This window comes from Rhinopithecus roxellana, chromosome 4 (assembly GCF_007565055.1).
Source record: "Rhinopithecus roxellana isolate Shanxi Qingling chromosome 4, ASM756505v1, whole genome shotgun sequence".
NCBI classification, from domain to species: domain Eukaryota; kingdom Metazoa; phylum Chordata; class Mammalia; order Primates; family Cercopithecidae; genus Rhinopithecus; species Rhinopithecus roxellana.
In genome coordinates this window covers 178,628,396-178,644,607 of record NC_044552.1, presented here as the reverse complement: position 1 = coordinate 178,644,607, position 16,212 = coordinate 178,628,396, and the positions used below count along the sequence as shown (strand labels likewise).

Sequence of the window (16,212 nt, the reverse complement as noted above, 5' to 3'; positions counted from 1 at the left end):
GATTTCACGGCCCTCACTTCTCGGAGGAGATGTCATTTCCTGCAGAGCTTCATTCACCTGCTCTGAGCACTCCTCGTCCTGCCCAAGGATGTTCCCACTGGTTTGGCTGAGGGAATGACTCCACCATGCCAACTCTGGGATTCAGGCAAATCAGAGCTACTGGGTGCAGGCTGTGTTGTCCAGCCAGCCCAGGTGTTTGTACTGAAACACACCTGTGTCCCCGCCGGTTGGTGCAGAGATGCTCTCTGTATCCCAAAGGAGATCTTGTGCTGGCACCCAAGATACATCAGCACAAGGGGCACAATTGCTGGCCCAGCAGGAACTTGGGGACCCTACACTCAAGCAATGGTCAGCGTCCATGATGACTGGTCAGGTGCCAAGTGAACAAGGAGAGGGGCATGAGCAGACCTGCTGTGGCCTGTCAGTGCTGGGTGTGCGAGTGGCCGGAGAGGGTGTCTGAGCTGTCCCAGGTGTCTTCACAACCAGACTTGGGCCTGCCAGAACCTAATGGCCCCGAGAGTCCCAACCAGATCCCTGAGGGCCAACCCAACATTCTGGAAGTGACCTTCGGTGCCAAATGGGCTCTGGGCAGCTGGGGAAGGGTCATCACCTCAAATGTACCACTACCTGGCTCCTCCTCTCTCCTCAGGGACCTGAATCTGCCTACTGGGCACAGGTTCTCACACAAAGTCTAGTCCAAGAAAAACAGGACCACATTGCCAGGTGGCCTGTCCTTCCTCTCCCCACAATCTGTGCTCTGATTCCAGAAATGATGTGCTCATGGCCAAAGATGCCAGGCAACAGAGAAAGAGAATCAAGTGAAAACTCACAATCATTCTTCATCCTACCCCTACAGAACGCTACATTTTAAATAACTAAGTTCCTTGATTGCATCTGTAGGGAGGCCTGAGTTCCCATACCTGAGCTGTCTGTTTTCCTGTTTTCTCTTTTTTTTTTTTTTTTTTTTTTTTATTGAGACAGGGTCTCACTTTGTCACCCAGGCTGGAGTGCAGTGGCTTGTTATTGGCTCACTGCAACCTCTACCTTCTGGGTTGAATTGATTCTTGTGCCTCAGCTGTGTGCCACCATGCCCAGCTGATTTTTGTAATTTTAGTAGAGATGGGGTTTCACCATATTGGCCAGGCTGGTCTCAAACTCCTGACCTCAGGTGATCCACCTGCCTCTGCTGGGATTCCACCAAAGTGCTGGGATTACAGGCATGAGCCACTGCACTTGGCCTTGTCTGTTTTCTCTTAATGAGTGCTTGATGTCAATGGGAGAAGCAATCCTGGTCTGAGCCTCTAAGTCAAAATGGCTGGGCTCAGCTAGGGCTAGTCAACATGGACCTGGTTATTGTGGTCCTGATGGTAGATTGTGGTCCTGGTTGGCACAGGTAGATCATCACGGTCTCATGTGTAGCTAGTTTATGGAACATCTGAACTGGATATGAGCAGGAAATGACTTCATTTTTCTCCAGCTGCTGCCTTCCAGCAGCTTCTGTGAGGCAGAGGTGGGTTAGGGTGAGCGAGTGAGGCCAAGTCATTCAAATGCAGGATTGGACTGCGTCTTAGTTGAAACGTTGATAACTTTTCCCATTAGGGATTATTTTTGCATTAAATTTGATTTAAAAAAACAATTCTGCATTCAAATATTTATTTTGATCAATGAATTTTTTGGTGCCCCCTTAAATTTTGTGCCTCACTAGCTGCACCCTGATAATCCAGAGATGAGCGCCTCTCTCCCCTGCCTCACCCTAGTCCCCATCCTGCTGATAGTTCTCTGGTCTCTGCTGCTTGATGACATCTGGGGAAGTTTCCCTAGGATTTTGGTCAGTTTGATTTATAATAATAGACTTGTTAATAATGAATGGAATATAGGCTGGATACAGTGGCTCATGCCTGTAATCCCAGCACTTTGGAAGACTGAAGTGGGCAGATCACTTGAGGTCAGGCATTCAAGACCAGCTTGGCCAACGTGGTGAAACCTCATCTCTACTGAAAATACAAAAATTAGCTGAACCTGGTGATGGGCCCCTATAATCCCAGCTACTCAGGAGGCTGAGGCAGGAGGATTGCTTGAACCTGGGAGGAAGAGGTTGCAGTGAGCTGAGCTCATGCCACTGCACTCCAGCCTGTGTGACAGAGCAAGATTTTGTCTCAAAAAATAAAAACAAAAGTGAATGGAATTACTCGTGTTGGGTGTTACAAAATTCCAGCCAGACAAATCTAAACTTTAATCTCACACCCAGTTCCTAGATGATTCCCTTCTCCAACTCAAGTTCAGCCTCAGTTTCAGGGGTCTTTAGTTTGGGGAGTGGGCACCACCTGCTCCCTTCCCCACATTTGTTCCTGTTTTTTCTCTGCTGGCTCCTCTGGGGTTGGGTGCATTCAGAGGTAGGGACAGGATAAAGGTCTTTGGCTTTTTGGTTCTGTTGGTAAGCGAGTTCCAAATATTAGCCTTCTCTTGTAGGATAGTTTATTTATTTATTAAAATTGTTTATTTAGAACACATCATTCATGTGGCAGACACTGTTCCAGGGACTGGGAATAGAGTGATAAATGAGATCAACAAAAATACCTGCCCACGTTAAGCTCCTATTCTAGGGAAGACAAAAAAGAAAGAAAATACACGTGTACTTAGTACAATAGAAGGTTCCAAGTACTGTGAAGAAAAATAAAGCAGGCTGTGCTCAGTGACTCATGTTTGTAATCCCAGCACTTTGGGAGGCCAAGAGGGGTGGAATGCTTGAGCCCAGGAGTTCAAGACCAGCCTAGGCAACACAGCAAAATCCCATCTCTACAGAAAAAAGAAAAAAAAAATTAGCTGGGTGTGGTGGCATGCACCTGTGGTCCCATCCACTGGGGAGGCTGAGGTGGGAGGATTGCTTGAGCCAAGGACATGGAGATTGCAGCAAGCCAAGATCACACCATTGCACTCCAGCCTGGGTGACAGAGCCAGACCCTGTCTAACAAAAAAAAAAAAAAAAAAAAAAAAAAAACAAAAAAAAAAACCGGAAAGCAGAGATGGGGGCAAGAGGCGGCTGGGGATGCAAGCTACCCTGAGCTCCCACAGTTCTCTGCCCCTCTCCTGTCTCACTGGGCACAGGCCACCTGGGGCTTGTAGTTGTTTTGTACCAACCTAATATCTTATTCTTCCCAACAGTCGAAGGCTAATTGAGGCTCCTCTGTCCTCCACAGGGAACAGCATTGGCCTAAACTTGCAGACACCGACCATTAATTGCAAAGGGAAGTCAGCTCAGGTGAAACCGCTGGTGAAGAATGATTCCTGTGTAGGGACATAGAAGTTGACATTTCTTACTGTAGTTGATTTAATATTGGGCCTCAATATTTCATTCTCCCTGTAAGAGTATGACACAGCCACATCCTTGCCAGGACCTGAGGGAGGGTGGATAGACTTACCCATCCCACGGGTATTGCTCGTGGCTGGGTGACTTTCTTATGCCAATGAGATTTCATAAGCATTAGCCTGGAATGTGTCGGCGCTGCCAGGCCTGCCCTCTAATGCTCTTGATTTTTCCCATGAGATGAGCGTGCCCCAGGGAACTGCGGCTCCAACTGCAGGAGGAGAGGCATGTGGAGCACACATGGTTACAACCCTCAGCCTGGAGTCAAGCCCAGACTAAGCCCAGCCAACCCACGGGTGCAGGAGTGAAAAGCAAATGCTAACTGTCCATCACATTGACTTTCAAAGGGGCGTGTCATGTTATGCAGCTCATCCCAGCAACAATGAAGGTGTTTCTCTATCAGTCAGTCAGCAAATAAGGGTTGTGGAGGTGAAGACCCAGGGAGGAACGTTGTTGTTCTACTTTGAGGGTCGTGGAGCTTGAGACTCAGGGAGGACCTGGTGCTGCTGTTGTTTAAGGCTGAGGGTCGTGGAGCTGGAGACCCAGTGGCAAGCTGGTGTTGCTGTTGTTCAAATCAGAGAGAGGGTCATGTGGTTCGAGTTGCAGGGAGGAGCCAGTGCTGCTGTTGCGTGTTGAGGGTCATGGAGCTGGAGACAACCAGAAGAGCAGCAGCAGCTCCTCCCAGGGTCTCCAGCTCCATGACCCTCAGACTTGAGGAGCTGGAGACTCAGGGAGGAGCCAGTGCTGCTATTCTACTTTGAGGCTTGTGGAGCTGGCACCCAGTGTGCAGCTGCTACTGCTGTTCTAGTTTGAGGGTCTTGGAGCTGGAGGCTTTGTGAGGAGCTGGTGCTGACTTTCAAGTCTGAGAGTCATTGAGCTGGAGATCCAGGAAAGAACCGGTGTTGCTGTTCTAGTCTGAGAGTTGTGGAGCTGGAGACCCAGGTAGGTGCCAGAGCTGTAATTCAAGTTTGAGGGTGGTGAAGCTAGAGACCCAAGGAGGAGCTGGTGCTGCTGTTCATGTCTGAGGGTTGTGGAGCTGGAGATCCAGGGAAGGAGGAGGTGCTCCTTCGACCAGGGAGGAAGTGGTGCTGCCGTTCTAGTTCAAAGATGGTGGAGCTGGAGACCTGGAAAGGAGTTGGTGCTACCGCTGTTCAACTATGAAGGTCGTGGAGCTGGAGTCGTGGGGAGGTGCTGGTGCTGCCTCTCAAGTCTGAGAGTCACTGAGCTGGAGATCCAGGAAGGAGCCGGTCCTGCTGTTGTAGTTTGAGGATCATGGAGCTAGAGACCAGGGAGGAGCTGGTGTTGCAATTGAAGTTTGACGGTCCTGGAGCTGAAGACCTAAGGAGGAGCTGGTGCTACCACCATGTAAGTCTGAGGGTGGTGGAGCTGGTGGCCCCAGGGAGGAGCCAGTGCTACAGCTGAAGTTTGAGGGTCGGGGAGCTGGAGACTCAGGGAGTAGCTGGTGCTGCTGTTCTAGTTTGAGGGTCGTGAAGCTGGAGCCTTGGGGAGGAGCCAGTGCTGCCTCTCAAGTCTGAGAGTCATTGAGCTGGAGGGGAGCTGGTGCTGCTGTTGTAGTTTGAGAATCCTGGATCTGGAGACCCGAGGAGGAGCTGGTGCTACAATTGAAGTTTGAGGGTCGGGAGCTGTGGAGCTGGAGACCTTGGGAGGAGCTGGTGCTGCTGTTTAAGTCTGAGGGTCATGGAGCTAAACATGGAGCCAAATTTGGGGAAATAGAGAGAGTCACACGATGCCACTTGAAACTGTAGATGTAGCTGTAACCCAAGCAAATTAAGCTTGGAAACTTCTCAATTCTAGTGACTAATACATTCTTTTTCCTCTTACACAGTCTGGATTTGTTTTCTGTCTCACGAGACAGAAAGATCCTGATTAATACCGGTTGGAATTGAAAAGCTTAAAAAAACTAAATGGTGTTGGTAATAATAATAATGGGAATAGGAATTAAATCATGATTATCCTGACTGACAGAGAAAAAAATTATGTACACAGACTACATATCTTTTCAATAAGTTAGCAAAATAAAAAATAAATTGAAAAATAGACCCAAGCAAAGCTATAAAAAGTTGTTTCATGGAGAAGTGATGGAGGACAGAGATTAATCTGAGAGTTGCTATTAATGGAGAAACTGAGAACTTACCATTTTTCCTGGGAAGTTTTGGTGCAGAATGATATTCTGTGAGTTCTGGCAGCTGAGTCACTTTGCACGGCCTGGTGATGCAGTAGGTGTCACAGAAGGACCCTGACCCAGCTGATCCTGCCTCTCTGCTATGATGAGTGTGGCCTCTGATCCCTGACAACTGACCAACTGACCGTATCTTGAGAGAAGACCAGGCCCATGAACACAAGCATATCCATGGTGAGGTTCCATGGATGGAACACTATGGATGTTCCTGATGTTCCTTCCTGATGTGGATCTGCCATCTTGCTATTTAATGAATCTTGTTTATAACTGTCTTCTAAATACTGAATAGAAAAAAGTATTTGTACAATATGGGTAAGGTATAAAGAATATCGGCACAATGGACACCCAGGACCTCCACCAAGTTTAGGGAATAGAATCTGAAGAGATGTAAGTTTGGATGCTCCCTGGAGGTCCCTCCTGAATCCCAGTCCCTTCCCTTCTACAGAGGGAATCACTTTCTGCTTTAGTCTTTATTATTCCCACACTTTTCTTCATAATACATTTCTTTCACCATGTATTTGTATATCCCTAAACAATATGCCATTTAGTTTTTGAACTTTCTGCTGTCTTATTGAGACAGGGTCTTGCTCTGTTGCCTCAGCTGCAGTTTTTGAACTTTGATGTGAAGGAATTCTTTTGTGTGAATGCATTGGGTCTGAGCATTTGCTTGATGTCTACTTTTGTCCTCTATTCTCTTCCTGAGACCCATCCACATTGACATGATTCATTTTCATTACTGCATGATCTCCCGTGCTATGAGGGGGAACATGGGAAATGTCTCTATTTTCCTGTTGATGAGTGTTTGACCAGGTTGGGGACCTTGGGACTATGTTGCTAGAATGTTCTTGGGCATTTCTTTTGTACACAAGTGCAAGTCTGTTCCGGTCAGTAGCTTTCAATTATTAAAATTTCATCCCTGGTAAGAAATGTAATTTTCCTCATAATCTAAAACACACATCCCTTCATATACAAGTATACTTAAAAAAATTCACAACCATTCTTAGCAGGGGCTGAATGTTCTTGTTGCTCTCCATTCTCCCCAACCGTTGCATTTACTGGGTCGTGGGATTTTTTGCCAGTCTGGTGGGTGTCACGTGACACCTCATCCTGTTAGGCTGAGACCCTCTTCATGTTTTTATTGGCCATTCTTTCACATTTCCTCTTCTGTGAAGGGCTGGTTCAACTCTTTTGCCCATTTTCTCTTTAGTTGTCTGAATTTTTGCCTTTTTCTTTTATTATTATTATTTGAGATGGAGTCTCACTCTGCTGCCCAGGCGGGAATGCAATGGCACGATCTTGGCTCACTGCCACCTCTGCCTTCCGGGTTCAAGTGATTCTCCTGCCTCAGCCTCCAGAGTAGCTGGGATTACGGGTGCATGTCAAACTCTCCCTTCTGGCTGGCAGCCTGTCCATCGTGCACTCTTCATTTCTGGGCCACCAGGAATTCAAGCCTTAGCACATTCAGAGGCCTCCAGTAGATCAGGATGACCCCATAGACTCAGCATCTCATGAACCTTAATTCCTTTGGCAATAATCCTATCACTGAAATTTCTTAAAATACTTTCTCATTTTCTCTCATGCTACCTGATGGAAGAATTCCTGCATTTAATGTTTTAACTTACTGAAGAAGAAATCTCCACAAAAAGAGCATTTTCTGTTTTCTGCTTTGGTTGTGGAAAAAAAGATGCTTCTCTAAACCACAATTTTGTTCTTCTAAAGCATTGCCGCTGAAATACCATGGCTGACTTCAGAACACCAGGGATTCTTTTCATGTCCTGAATCAGAATTTTCTAATTTGTTCATAAGAAAATATATATAGGCATGATTCTTTCCTTTAGTAATTTATCTCTTACTGATATTTAAATAAAAATATCTATTTTCTAAAAGGCTTATTGACTTTCAAATGTTGCATTATAATCCAGTAGAGAATTAATGGGATTTTATTCTTCCTTATGTTGTGGGTTAATAAACTAGGGATTCCGCTAGACTATTTGGGAAGCAGAGAACTTAATGATACTTCTAAATTACAGGTCCTCTGTCAGTCTCGAACATTGTCCTGATACCCTGGACAGACACCAATGTTCCTGTTCTTAAAAAACATAACTTTTCTGGTTTGGCCCTAGCACACTACACCCTGGGCAGTGATGTTCCTTGTCATTCCTCAGCCCTGAACACACCTACTTCTTTAGAAGTAATCCCCACATCAGATTAATCTCTATTTTTAAAAGTTATTTTATTCCCCTATGGACAAAAGATCAGATTTGTAATGTATAAAGAACTACAAATAAATAAAAATACGTATAATTGTCCTAAGATTGGGCAAATGCTATGAGCAGTTCAGAGATTCTGAGGAAACCCGTGAAAGAGTTGACATGTCCTACATAATCAAGATAACACACATAAAGAACAATGGAATGCCCTCACACACCCATTCTACTGACAAATGTTTAAATCTGTCTATACCAGGTGATGGGCAGGAAGTGGAACATCAGAGACCTCTTCCATTGTGGGTAGGAGTCTATATTGAATTGTTCCTTTGACATCGACTCAGGTGATATTCACGACAGTGGATGCTGTGCTCATCCCACTAACTAGCAATCCCAGTCAGTTCCAGGCTTCAAGCACGTTCTAGAAAGCATGGAGATATTTGGTTATTTACTTTGCTGTTGCTTTCATAACAAAAAGTTAGCAATAAAATATTCCACTAAAGTACAGCATGTTTTCTCATTTGGTGTTAAATTTCTGTTTCTATGTCAGACTAGAACATCTGAACTAGCAAAAAATTAAGCAACCCAAATGCTGGATAAAAGGATGTTAAATCTTTCAAATATATTAATGAGGACTTCTGAGTGATACACAATAAGAAGCACCACATCAATCCAAATCTCTCCACCTATTTCCAAAAATATAGAGATCGAATACTGGGGCAAATAAAACATCATGATTTATATTTTCAGCTAAATAATGAGGTAGGAAATGCCTAAATCCATCAGATCCTTGTCTGTAAAACAGATAATCAAAACAACTGGTGAATCTTGGGTGGTGTCTGAGCATGAGATGGATCTAATGTATGGATGCAGAATCTGTTTTGGTGATTGTATTGTGCTTATTAGGAGAGTGTCGTGGTTTGTAGGAAGAACACTAAAGAATGGGGCATGAGGTGGCATCATTAAAGATGAGGCATCAGCGTGGCGGCTGGCTCTCAAGTGGTGCAGGCAGAGAAATTCTCTGGATTCTGCTTGCAAATACTTTGCAATTCTTGCTTGTTTCACATTGGTTTTGCTTTGTTCTGTTTTACTAGTTGAAAATGGGAACTTAAGAAAAACATTCTTTTTGGAAACTGATGTAAAGAGATAAATCCCTCAATAAATCCACTATGGTTCCTTCTTCTGCAAAACCAGGGCCTCCAGACGTTTCCCTCTCACCCTCTGTTTTCTGCTTTAGGCAGCTTCTCCTCCCTTCACCTCTCCTGCAGGCAACTCCCAGGCCCTTCCACAGCCTGAAGCAGCTCAGCCCAAAACAGGAGCTGGGATCATTCAGGTTCACAGGCTTTGACCTTCACTTGAATGCCAGAGCTGGCAGGAGGTGAGTCAGAGAAAAGGCTAAGCAGCTATTCTGAGATTAGATCTGCTGTCTTACTAAATAAAATAATCATGAAGGTAATACTTTTCCATATAAAATACTTAAAAATTTCTACAACAGGCACTGTGGTTCATGCCTATAATCCCAGAGCACTGGGAGGCCAAGGTGGGAAGACTGCTTGAGGCCAGCAGTTGAAGACCAGCCTGAGCAACATAGGAAGACCCACTCTTCCTAAAACTAAAACAATTTGCCAGGCCTGGTGGCATGCGCCTGTAGCCCCAGCTATTCTAGAGGCTGAGTCTGGAAGATTACTTGAGCCCAGGAGCTGGAGATTACAGTGAGTGAAGACTCTGCCACTTCACTCCAGTATGGTTGACAGAATGAGAAACTGTAAAAAACCATAAAAATAAAAAAAAAAATAATGCAATTCTTGGTCACTGCATCAAAAGGATCCCTGAGCTTTGAAGTCCAGCATGCTATTTTACTAGCGATACTGTTTGGAAGAATAAGGTCATGCTTCAGAGAAGTGTCTACTTTTCCACAATCAAAGAAGTAGAAAGAAAATGCTTTTTTGCTAGGATTTCTTGTTCAGTTAAAACTTGTGCAGGAATTCCATCCATTAGCACTGAGAGAAAGTGGCAGAAGATGTTAAGAAAAATGGTAGCCAGGATCATCAGTAAAGGTAATGACTGGCATGAGATGTTAAGTATACAACGTCCTCATCATCCGCTGGGGGCCTGTGAGCTGGCTAAGGCTTGAACTCCTGCTTTCCAGAAAGGCACAGTGGTGAGTAGACAGGTGGCCTCCCTGAAGGGAGAGCAGGAACCAGACCAGGCTAACAGAGGCTTCTTGATATCATCTTCCACCTTCAGAAAAGATGAAGCGTTGGTTTAAGTGGCTGAGAAAAACCTGGGTCTGTTCTCCTGGGTGATCCCTCCCAGGCCCTCCCCACTTCGGAGCCTCTTCCCCAAATAAGGAACATGTTTTATGTGCTTCCCTCCAATGCTACCCCTGGCTGTGCAGCCTGTCCCAACCTCCACCCTCCTTCACCACACCACAGAGCCAGCCCAGGCCCTGCTACAGCGCATGGGGCTCAGAACTGAGGCTGGTAATGAGGGGTCTGCACCTTCACTCAGGGACTGCTCCTCCCTCTCATAGAAGGGTCTAGAGGACCTGGAGGAGCCCTGTCCAAAGAGAGGTCTCTGGATCCATGTTCCCTGGCCTTGGGTGGGCTTGCAGGCAAACCTCCTTCTTTCCCCTTTGCTCTCAGCCTCTCCTCACCCTGGGAGCTGCACCCATAGCTCTGAATGGGACTGCCCCTGCCCCGCCCCATTCATTCCCAGCCAAGCTCAGTGGCAACCATGGACCTCTAGCAGCAGCTCAGCCTCCCTGTCTGAGTCCACTCTGCTCCAGGCTGGGCCATCAGCTGGCTCAGGATCTGGAGTGTGAAGGAGGCAGAACGGCAGGGGCATCACCCTAGGGCCAAACAAGGAATCCTATGGGTCCAAGGGGCCTGGCCTTTTCCTAAACCTCACCCTGAACATGCTCTACTTTTCACCTTCCACCTTAACTGCTGGAACCCAAGCTGCTTTCTCTGGGAATGCAGCCTTAGGAACTGGGTGGGCCAAGGTCCTTACAGCCCCCTTGTCTGGGGATTCTCCCAGATCACTCTCTTCTTAGCCTTCTCCAGGGACACCCTTTCCCTTGACATCCTAGGTGAAACAGCCATGCTGCTCCTCTCCTACTGTGTGGACTGCCCATGCCTGAGTTCCTACTGCCTGCAGGCCACACACCACTACCTTTCCCGAATAGGAACCTGCTCTGAAACAGGCCTGAATTGGCTAAACCCTCTCAAGCTCAACAGGGCTTGAGCCTTGGTATGGGTCCCTCCCTTTCTCTCTGGTTCTGACAGTGAGAATCCATCAGAATTCAGGGCTGAGCTACCCAGGTCATTGCCAATAGGTGACACTAGGTCTCATTCATCTGTCTCATGTCAGGATGAGAAGGTTCCTGCCATGGGGAGATGTGGGACTCTGGGTATTCTCCTTCTGCATCCTTCCATCTCATTCACCTGCTCCTTGCTCCCCTCCCAATATTGCCCACAGTACCTGTCACTCTAAAGGACTCTCCTCAGATGCCAGGGAGGATAAAGCAGAGGATGATGAGGAGGAGGCTCCAGGCACTGAAGGTGGTGGCCATGGTTTTGGGTTGGGTTGTGCCTGGGGCCCGAGAGTGTGGTTCTGAAATGGAAACACAGAAGTGACAAGCCTTGTCCAGGCCCCAAATCTTAGGAGATGCCCCCTCAGCTCCTGTCCTCCACAGCTCATCCTGGAAGAGCTTTTGTCCCCCTCTGCTGTGGAGAAGCCGCTGTGACAGTTTCTGGGGTAGGAAGGGAGAGGGAGGATTCCCTGTCCTCAGGGAGCTCACACAGCTGCTGAGGGAAGCAAGGTGACAGCACAGCCCACCCTCCGGCTCTGGCGGAAGAGGAGGTGATGCCCCAGTGCCAGGGAGGGGAGAGTCTTGGGGCTGGCCTTTGAGGTAGTTTCGATGGATGTACACAAACAGATGAAGGGAGAGGAAAGGAAAAGTGATTCTAGGAGGAAGGAACACTAACGAAAAAGGTCTAGAAACACTATGACACCCACAGATTCGAGGCTGGTGAGAAACGCACAGTGGGTGGAGCACAGGCAGGTGCAGGAAGGAAGAAGGGAGAGGAGGATGAGAGAGCACAGGCACACCAGCACCCCCAAAAGGAGTCCCCTATGAGGGGGTCATGTTCACACTCACTCAAACACTCACAAGCACATGCACTCACACACACTCACACACCGGGCTAAGATCTGAACTCAAGAGAGCTTCCTTTTTTGGCCTCTCACTTACTTGTTGGATCCAGCATTTTTTCCCAGTATATCAAAAATTCTTCAAGCCACATCTTACAATCCCCCATTGAAATCTTGTGGAAGAACATGGTCACCTCCGTGTTCTTCTCCCACTTATCTTTCATCTTCTTGGCTCCAGGATGAAGCACTGCCCACTTTCTGTTGTTTGAGTCAAACAGGAAGAAAGTCTGTCCATTGAAGAGGAACTGCCAAGATCCTCTGTTGTGTCCATAGGCTTCATTGTCACAAGACATCTGGGCCTGCAGAATGAGGGGCTCTGCCCCATTGGAAAGAGATCAGCTCTGATCTTGACAAATCCTGAGCCCCACCCTGCTTCCTTTCCTGGCTCCTGGACTTGCTCTCTCTGCTGCATCCTGCCCATGCTTCTCAGCCTCTTGTGTGACACAAACTTCTGATTTATTTGTTACATGAAACCAATAAATGCCTCTAAGTTACTACTGTGTCTGCTCCCTGCTGTCCTGGACTATCTGAAACTTACCAATGTGTATTAAATTCTCCACTTGAATGTCAGGCAGTTGCCCATTGAGGAAATCCACCATGTCTCCTAGTGTTTCAGTTTGTTTTTCCAGGTTTTTGTGACATTGACTTTCTTCCCCAGAGAAACAAAGGCTTTGGCCTTGTGGTTAACACAGTCATAGTGAAGAAAAGGACCTTTCATCCACCAGGCCTTGAACTTCACACTATCGTGGTTCAGGTCTGAACTTATGAGTGATGTTGAAGTCATAGCAAAGACAGTGTGTGTCTGTGGAAGCAAAACACAGGAGAGGATTGGTGTGGAGGGAAGTGGAACCTGAGACCCCTTCTCCCCCTTATGGTGACTGCAAGTGAAGGCCTCTGAGGGGCTGGGCTGGTAGAGCAAGATGTGCTCCAGCCAGGGCTGTCATGTCAACTAGTTAAAGACTAGAGCGTCTCCCTTGCTTGAGTATATGGAGGAGAAGGTTCCTGCAGCCATGAAACCACATGTCCCCTCCAGACATGTCCCACCTGCCCTGTGCCAACATCAGTCAGCACATGATCTTGTCGGGGAGGTGCCAGGCCTGTTGTGGCAGGAAAAGGCCTGGATGAGGAGGACCCTCAGCAGCAGCCCACGTGGACTGCAGGAGATGGGAGAGGATGTGGGAGCTGTCCTCGCATGCTCCGGCACAGTGGTGGTGGCAGGCGGGGTGGTGAGGGCAGAATTCAGTTTAGATACACAAGTGATTAATGTCATGGGTCACATGATTTAATATGTTGGCAAAGCCCTGGCAATGACACCCATCTGCTTTGAGGATGCATTCCTGGAACCGTGGAAAGGGATGGTTCACAGGGCAAGAAGTGGAAAGCCCAGAGCTTCTAAGTCAGGGTGTAGAGGAAAGAACAAAAGGGCTCAGAGAAGCGCCCATGCCAGAGTGGCTGCAGCATGAAAACCCAGAACGATGTCCACTCTCTGTGCTCATGGGAAGCGTGGAGGACTCCTGTTTACCCAGAATATAAAGAAGGCCCCAGGAGAAGGCAGCAGACTGTCAAGAAGCCCAGGGATGCCTGTTGCTGAAGGCCGGGGTCAGGGGTAGGAAATGCTGTTCCTGAAATGGGCTCCCAGTAGTAATGGGGATGGAAAATCCTGAAATAAGAGATCTCAATTGGAGGCCATCCACTGTCAAGAGGAAGGAGGGTGCAATGATGGAAATAATTAAAGAAGTCACAATGCCAGCTGGGGACCTCAGCCATAGGAAGGTGTGCTCATGGCTCATAGAACTAAGGGGTCAAGGATCCAAAAGAGATGGAAACTCAACCCGAATACTGCTAGATTTAAATAATTACAACAAATACAGACAAAACGCAAGGATGGATGACCTGGATGCTGAAATGAGTCACCCCAGGAAATAATTGAGCTCCTTTGCCCAGCTTTGAGAACTGAGCCACACCTCAGACCCAGAGTCCATTACTAGAAGGAGAGTCCAGAGGCCCTGATGGGCCCCTTCAATTCCACAGCAACTGCAATGACTCCTTCAGACTCCCCCACAGAGCCAGATGGGCATTCACTCTGGTAAGTGTACACCATGAAACAGTAAATACCCAGACACTCCTGGTGGACACAGTGTGTAGCCTCCTTCCAGAGATCTGAAGCATTAACTTGCTTCCCTGATACTCATGAGGTGCATTTGGGGCAAAGTAAAGGATGGACACCTGTGTCAGGTCCAGCTTAGGGGGATATGCTGGGTTCATAGACTCATTTGATGGTATTTTCACATTTCCTGGATTTGTGCCGGGAATGGATAGTGTTTGTAGTTAAAGTAGTAACTATTGTAGGTTGTGCTGGTCGTATGACCTTCCCTGTCACTACTCAACTCTGCTCTTGTAGCTGGGAGGCAGCCATACACACTCTGTGATGAGGGACTGGACCTACTTATATGGCTATTTGACCCTGGAGTCCCTAAGATCCCAGAAGCATGTGTGGTTGGAAAAGGTGCTATGTGGATTTCATGGCAATTGTCAACTGTAGAATCACAACAGGGTCCCCTAGTGCTCAGAAGCAAGGCTGTGCCACTCACAGCAGCGAAATCGCCTCATTTAAAAGAGGTTCCAGGTGTAGTCCTGGGCCCTGGTGGAGATGGGCCTGCAGCTATGGGAGGGTAGTGACCACACAGCCTCAGAGCTGCCCATCACAGGGTGTGCTCCTCACCCTCTACATCATTAGGAAGATAGGCCCAGCAGTGAGAAGACACAGGTGGGTCTCCTGGGATGGGCCGGAGCAGGGCCACAGGGAACTAAGAAACTGCACAAGCAGTTGGCCCCGATCCCCTGGACAACATGTGGGTGCACCCCTCACCCTCAGCTCACACCTGAGGCTTCAGGGAGGGTCCCTGATCACCCTGAGGGACCGATGATGCCACCCAGCAGCAAAGGAGGGGGGCATTGACCCCAAACCATAGAACCTCCACTCACACCCATCACATCCACACCACTCAGAAGCCACAGGCAGGGTCGGACACACCTGTGACTCTTCAACTTACACCACTTGGAGATGACACCCTAGGGAGTGGGGCAGCAATTGCCAGGACACAGCATGTGCCCTCATCTGGGGTCAGCAACCTAGGATGGTGTCCATATCTGGTCTCCCTTTTATCTGCAGGTTGCCATTGCCTGCTGTTGCTCTACAAAGGGACAGGACTTGACACACAGAGTACCCATGGCCAGCAAGGACCAAAGTGCCTTCAGCCTTTCCTTTCTAGAAAGGGTTTGCTGACTCCTGTCTGCGTAGTGACTATTCTATATGACCCTGGCTCCCCAGTAGGAAGAACAGGTGGGTCTGGGTCCCAAGGGAAGTAGTGGGCACCTCTACTCATGGGCGCTCCCAGGGTCATCCTGGGGGAAATGGTCCTTCCCATGCCCCCTGCACTAAGTTCTGTGGAAAGCATGGGGTGTGTTTGCTGGGGTGTGTCCTCAGGCAAAAGGGGAGAAGGTGCTAGTTGGTGGGGGAGGTGCTAAGGACCCCTTCATGGATGGGGAGGTGAGGGAAGCCTGTGTGGTGATGGGGCTGGGCTGAGATGGGGTGGGGGGGTGAAAGGATGGGACCTGGGTAGTGGAAGTGAAAGGTGAAGAAGTGGTGAATGGTGGGAAGTGTCTGATGAGCCTCTTGGGTGGGGGTGAGTGCCTGCAGCAAAGCGCAGGGGAAGTTCCAGGGCGGAGCCCTGGGAGTGCTGGAGGGTTTTTGTGGTGGAGAGCAGATGAGAGCAGAGCAGGCCTGCGGCTGGTGGGTGAGTCTGTGATCGCTTTCCTGTAGAGTCCCCCTTCACCCCTGTCCTGATCCCAGCTAGGGTTTCGGGAGCTCTGGTTTCTCCTTCCCGAGGGCTAGTGGGGCTGCGGAGCTGCACCAGGGATCCCCGCTCCACCTTGTCTTCTGCGGCCCTTTGGCCCCTCCACCCTCCTGTGGTTCCTTTTCCGCCCTCTTTAAAAACCCTCCTTGTCTGCAGTGCAAGCTGCAGCCGCAGGACGCGGACCCAGCGTAAAGGAGCCGCAGCGGGGAACTCAGGGGGGGCGATGTTCGGGGATATCGAAACCCGCTGCAATCCACAGCCCCCCAGGTTTGGCACCAGCCCCGGACTAGGCTCCATCCCGGAACTGACCGGCCCGCCCTGACCCGGACCAGCAGGACAGCAGTAGCAGAAGCGGGAAGTATGGAAGGA

At 48.4% G+C, this 16,212-nt stretch overlaps 1 protein-coding gene across 1 annotated transcript; it reads right to left on the bottom strand.

Annotated features, from left to right (window-relative positions):
* Nucleotides 1-9,605: 9,605 nt before the first annotated feature.
* LOC104663746 (UL16-binding protein 1-like) lies at nucleotides 9,606-12,688 on the bottom strand. The gene is made up of 4 exons (XM_030929447.1): nucleotides 12,525-12,688; nucleotides 12,027-12,302; nucleotides 11,255-11,386; nucleotides 9,606-10,012 (listed from the first exon to the last, which is right to left on the bottom strand). Exons 1-3 carry the CDS (start codon nucleotides 12,583-12,585, stop codon nucleotides 11,277-11,279), a joined length of 447 nt encoding a protein of 148 aa, XP_030785307.1. The 5' UTR covers nucleotides 12,586-12,688; the 3' UTR covers nucleotides 9,606-10,012; nucleotides 11,255-11,276.
* Between the last annotated feature and the right edge of the window lie 3,524 nt (nucleotides 12,689-16,212).

Excerpts from the sequence above, each read along its gene's own strand:
- LOC104663746 (XM_030929447.1), bottom strand. The coding sequence starts at position 12,585 with ATGGTGGATTTCCTCAATGGGCAACTGCCTGACATTCAAGTGGAGAAT. Across the intron at positions 12,303-12,524 it reads GGAGAATTTAATACACATTG|AGCCCCTCATTCTGCAGGCC; the intron begins GTAAGTTTCAGA and ends CCAATGGGGCAG. Across the intron at positions 11,387-12,026 it reads AAAAATGCTGGATCCAACAA|AACCACACTCTCGGGCCCCA; the intron begins GTAAGTGAGAGG and ends TTTCCATTTCAG.